We start from the raw sequence: 6,000 nt of genomic DNA, 5'->3' as shown, positions 1-6,000 counted from the left end.
AATCAAGTCTGCAATAGAATTGGGGACCAGTTAGAACTGGTCCATGGAACAGTGCATAGACTGACTGAAGACTGTAGGCCAGAAATTACAGTATGGCTTGGTAAGCAAGAAGGAAATAGAACTCATTGTCAATTATGTTTCCACACGTTTTCATAGCATTTGGGTAGATCGCACAAGCAGAGGTGGCTGGCTATATTTCTAGCCTTTTCGTACTCCTCCTATCCTGGCTTTAACTCATTCTCTACAATGTGCTTCAAATTATGCCTAGAGGACACTGCATAATCACCGTTCTGCTCATTTGTCGGGAAGCAGCTGCTGCCAATGCATGACTCTGCCACCTCCGCACTCAACGGCAGCCATTGGCAATGCGCACAAGCGATGAAGCAGCTCCCTTGCGGAGCTGTTATGTTGGAGTGTCCGCACTGCCCTGACAGAACCCTGCCGGACGTGCATTTTTTTTTTTTTTTGAGTACAGCCAAGTTCTTCCCCAGCCATGCCTCAGGACAAGCCGTCCCGGTGCTGCTGAATCGCCTTCCAGATGCGGAGCTCGGGTCCTAGCCTGCGATGGAAGCCACGGAACAAAGAACATGAATAAAAGTTGAAGACTGAACACAAAGAAACAAAAATTGAAGATTGCCTTCAACTACTTCGCTCTAACAAAAAAGACACAACACTAAGGGTTTATTCAATTCGCCTGAACACTTCCTCAGCCACAGCTGAATCTCAACAGTTCAACCTTGAAGTGGACTGACAATTTGTTCCAATGACACGAAGTTCAAAATAAAGGGAGACTGACGCGAGTGGTTGATGCACTGTGTTGTGCATCAATCCTAATCAGAGACGCGTCAGCACTTGCTAGGAGTACTTATACATGTACGACTATTTAATTTGTATGCTCAATATGTACTTTCTCCCATTACATTCCTGTATATACGTTTCCTCACATACCCTGCTGAAACCTAAAAACAGGATTGACGTATTAATAAATACTAATACAACACAATACAACTTGCCTCAAAGAATGTTCACAACACCCAACACGAAATCTTGTTTACGAGCCAGAGCTAACACTGCCCAAGTATTCCATTTTAACAAGTAACAAGCCACATTTCACAACAAAAAGAAAGCTTGAGCGCTAGAGACTTTCTGCAAATAATGCCTTGCAAAACGAGACTGTGTGGTGCAGGCTTTCGCAGTGAACAATACTGGGTACAAGTGACCAGGGGCCGTATTCCGAGTTTGAGTCATAATAAAAAGCGTCATAATCTGCTGCAGCGCCCACACCTGATTGGTCAAAAAACCAGAAGCGGATGTCAGTTCGGTTACGACTGTGAGCGGCGGCAGGATGTCACTGCGTTGCGGTTGCCGCAGCGAAACGTCCAGCGGCGCTTTTGCTCTTTGCCAAGAATAAGAATGTGACCAATGCAACAGAAGAAACATTCAGCCACAAGTTTGGTTGCGCATCGAATTCCACTTTAAAGGAGTGACATCAAAGCTGCTTTATTTACCCAACTGACTTCAGCAAATACAAACAATATACGGCACTCTTTTCTGCACCGTAAAGGCCGGAGGTGTACTTAAAGAAGAAAATATTGTACGCAACAGAAGGCAGCCTTTACAGCCGTCGATCACCGATGGTAAATAAAAGGCAGCTAGCTTGTTCATTCAACACGGCGTTTTACATTTACCTTGAGGAAAAGGGAACGGAGAGGGAAATTTGTAGCATGCACTCACTTGCTGCACAATGCGCGCTTCGTGCCGGGCTGAACAGAGACGCCATGACGATTTGCCGTCTGCACCATCGCTGAATGCAAATTGGCACTGTGATTGGACGGTTGTGCAGATGGTAATTAACGTTTTTTAAATTCATTTTATGCAGGCACTGCAAATAAATAATAGATGAGCTAAAAAAATCTTCTTTCTGTGTTTCTCTTGATATATGCATTGGGAGACTTCGCAGACAAAGTTTTCATAGGTTCGCCATTGTATGAAGCGCACGCATGCCCACTGACGCCTTAAAACTAACTTTCAAGCTAACTCGCGAGCTCAATGATGCAGGGCCACACGACCATGGCTATCGAGAACCGTAAGGGACACCAAAAAACCACCTCTAGCATGTCAAACGCTTCGGTGTAGCAGCGCGTCGCTGGCGACTAACCATCTGTGCACGTGAGTGGTTTCACGCTGGCAGACATTACACACGATTATGATGCAGGACGCTTCAACAGCTAATAGAGAGCTCTAGAATAGAAAATGCACGTTAATGCGCAGTAAATGCAAGTATTTTAAGGGTCATTCTGCTTTATGTTAGATCATTCAGCATATGCAGACGAGATAACTTGGTGATAGTGGTGCCGTCCAGTTTGAATAAAGAGAACAATTTCTGCAATAAACCGGTGCTCGTTAGGCCTAGGAGCAACCGAATTGTGCAACGAAATAAAAAACAGGCCGAATTTAGCATCCATCCAATTTGTTATAGGAGAGATAAGACGAAGCGAAAATCCTGTACAGAGTTTATAGCCAGTTTACGGGCCGAAAAACGCAGTAACATCGGCGAGTTCACTTCGAAGCGAGAGGCTTCACTTCAGAGTGCGCCGCCATGTAGGCTCTCGAGCATCTGCTGCGTACGCTATGTGTTTGACATCACCGTCCGGTTTCTTCGACCCTTTTCGCTGCACCCGAACCACCACATCAGCTTCCGGCATTTCGATCAATCAGGTGTGTCCGCTGCGGCAGATTATGACACAAACTCGGAATACGGACCCAGCATCAGGCAAGAACTGAGATCCTGAAGTGCACCGGGATTCAACATGGTAACGGCGCTGTTCCTTATTTAATGGCTCATCAAAAATGCAAGCGAGAGCCACCAAACTAATGCTGAAGGAAAACTAAAGGCAAACAAAAAATTAGACTCGACCAGTAGATGTAATAAAAATGGCGCGAAGAGCTAGGGCAGAAGTAGAACACGCAGGATAGCCTGTCAAATGTTCGAATGTGTCAATGTGTCAATACTCCAGCCTGTCAAATGTGTCAATACTCCAGCCTGTGAAATGGTCGAGTTGCACAAAGCATAATCAAACAAAAATCGAAGATTTTGCACTCTGGGAACAATTCCACCTGTATACCTATTGTATTGACCCGGTGGCACTGTAGATGGCATTGTAGAGAGAATTTCATTCTGCTTTATCAAAAAATGAGAGCAGCATTGATGGTGCCGCTTGTGTCCTGTTGTTTTCTGTCATGCGACAGAGGCGAGGTCAATAAAACAGCACTTCAATAAACTGATTCGGGAGCCTTCAGCAACGAATGCACGGAATTCCGAGAGTGACATCACTTCTAGCCTTTCACTCCTGCATCAGTTTATGGCTTAACAGTGGTTCATTGTCTGTAAAAGTGATGTATTTATTTATTCTTTCGGAGCATCCTAATTTCTCAGTCTACATTGGCTTGGTCTTTTGATTTATAGTCCGTGTAAACAACACCGTACTTTAAACCCATTGCTGGTTATTATTTTTACTATTTATTATACTAGAAAGCAGCATGGCAAGACGTACCGAAGTCCGAGCCTTCGCAGATCATCTCTTGTCATTAGGTGCAGGACATCTTCCTTTGTGAACTGTTCCCTTGCAAACTGGAGCAGAGAGATAGAGAGAAAAAAAAAACAGGTTTTTCATCTTAAAAGCGTGTGAAATGAAAAAGGCATTCCTTTTACGAATTCTTCAGAAACTTACAGCTCCCACATAAAAGCAGCCGCATCAAACATGCCTGCATTTGTGCCTACAGTTGTCGAGATATTATTCAGATTCCATGGTTCTGACACACAAAGTCAATGAAAGCCTTTTTAGCTGCATTTTTCAAAGAAGGGAAAAAAATAAAGAACAGAGATACAACTTAATCTTCAATTTCCAGGCTGGCTACCCATTTACTTTTCAACAAAGTACTTCAAGACACCGTTTAGTACAAGGCACAGTATCTTAAGTGCCATCCAAAGCCGAGGGGAAAATCACCACACTGCCTCAGCAGAGTCAACTAGAATTCTAGCTTACACTGTGATACTACTGGTAAAATGGAATTTAAAGCAATTTTTGGAGCACTAAAATTTCCAATTTCGAGCACTTTGGAGCAGAGCAATGGCAATTTATGGACCATCTGGAGCACTAAAATTTCTAATCTGGAGCACTTTGGAGGAACAAAACACTGAATTGGAAGCACACTGGAGCATGTAGCTTTTAGGTTCCATATCTCTTAGGTTGACAAACCATCCTGGAAAAGATTGCATGTGGTGCAAAGGTGCGCTACGCCATTAAGTTTGCTACTATTAGCAGAGTCGCACCTGACAAATTTTTGCTTCTGTTTTGCGCTGTATAATTGAAGAGGAGACAATTTGAGAAATATGCCATACAATGTTCACTTGAAGAGCACATGCTTTGCATACACTAGTGAGCACATCAGCCCTCAAATTTGCTGGTGTGTGGCAAGGGTGCTTGTATGCAATAATTTTCACACAAAAATTCAAAAGGAGAAAATAAATAGAAATCTGGTTTTTGAGGAAAGGAGATGGCGCAGTAATTGTCTCACATCTTGCCCAATAAGGGAATGAAGCAACTGGGAGTGAAAGAAGAAAGAGAGAAAGAGGTGCTGTAGAGGAGGGCTCCAGAATAATTTTGACTACTTGAGGATCTTTAACATGCACTGACATCGCAAAGCACACAGGCACCTTTGCACTTTGCCTTCATCGAAACGCGGCCGCTGGTTCGGTTCAAACGTGGGAACTCTGGCACAGTAGCAGAGCGCCATAGCCTCTGAGCCACAGCAGTGGGTCTTCAAAAGGAGACAAATATGAAAAAATCGGACACTAAGTTTAGCAAGAATAAAACTTCGCGCAGTTTGCCACACTGCAGTAGGCAAACACTGCTGCTAATTCAACGAATTGTAGGTTTCTGGTGCTGTATCTGTGGCCACGGCCAGTCTGCTACCCAAGAGGTCAGGCAACAGCTGGGAAAAACGAAACTTGGCCTCACCCTCTCCATGCATTCGGTGTCCATGCCGAGGTCATGAAGCCAGTGCATCAGATCTTCATCACGGTGATTGTCAGGCCTGTGGGCAGCAGCTGAGGCTGAAATGGTGCAAGAGAATTCCGGCTAGCCTCAACCTAGCTGTGCAACAAGGCAAGGGAGTGCAGCCCACAGATCATGCTAGAACACACTTTCCATCATGTGGTATGGTGACAGCACCATAACTATGTGTTGTGGCATGATGCGTACAGTCTTTGGAGAAAGGAACCAAGCAGCGCCGTTTGCTCCTTAGTGGTGCAGTGGAGCATTTATGACACACCACATGCTCTAAATCTTTGTAAGGTAAGGAGAATCCTTTTCCTCACCTTCCAAGCCATTGTGGTCCTTAAGAGTGCCGTGAGGGATCCACTACACAGCTGAGAAGCGAACAACTCCTTTGCATGGTTACGTTTGGCAGAGACTGTACTGCGTGTACTGCAGATGTGCACTGTGGCCATGTACTGCATGACTGCCAGTCACTGGTACACACCCACAAACAATGAAGAGCGGAAGCATCCTCACTGTTGTGCCACCATGAACGGATAAGCACACGCACACGTTCTGCTTCACAAGCATCAAGAATCTATGTGAAAGCGCACTGGCCCAATATTATAGTTTCTAGAAATCCACTAGGTTGTAAGGGGTATGTCAGGTCTAAAGTCTTGGAGTGACACATTAGCTATGAGGAACGACAGTGGAGGGCTCCGGATTAATTCAGAGTACCAGTGTTTCTTTAATGTGCACTGATATCACACAGCATGCAGCCACCGCAGCCAGGATTGAACCTGTAACATTGGGATCAGTAGCTGAGCACCAGATTCACTGAGCCACCATGGTCGGCAGCTTCTAGAATTCTCTTCACATCTAAATAAATATATCTGAATACATTTTTTGCGCTTCAGAGCACGAATTTCGTTCATTTTTTTCATGATGCGAATTTTGGGTG

The 6,000-nt window shown here is 44.6% G+C and overlaps 1 protein-coding gene across 20 annotated transcripts in view; it reads right to left on the bottom strand.

Annotated features, from left to right (window-relative positions):
* Positions 1-351: 351 nt before the first annotated feature.
* The window catches only part of Ask1 (apoptotic signal-regulating kinase 1), a 96,022-nt gene continuing 90,373 nt past the window's right edge, over positions 352-6,000 (bottom strand). For all 20 annotated transcript variants that reach the window (XM_077632512.1, XM_077632505.1, XM_077632509.1 and 17 more), the window contains 3 exons: positions 5,022-5,116; positions 3,555-3,631; positions 352-559 (listed from right to left, as the gene is read on the bottom strand). In XM_077632512.1, the coding sequence (XP_077488638.1) occupies positions 499-559; positions 3,555-3,631; positions 5,022-5,116 (233 nt within the window). In that variant the 3' untranslated portion in view covers positions 352-498. The remainder of the gene's footprint in view (positions 560-3,554; positions 3,632-5,021; positions 5,117-6,000) is intronic.

Source organism: Amblyomma americanum, chromosome 7 (genome assembly GCF_052857255.1).
Source record: "Amblyomma americanum isolate KBUSLIRL-KWMA chromosome 7, ASM5285725v1, whole genome shotgun sequence".
NCBI classification, from domain to species: Eukaryota; Metazoa; Arthropoda; class Arachnida; order Ixodida; family Ixodidae; genus Amblyomma; species Amblyomma americanum.
The sequence above is the reverse complement of the archived record's forward strand: the minus strand, read 5'-3'. Positions and strand labels throughout refer to the sequence as shown.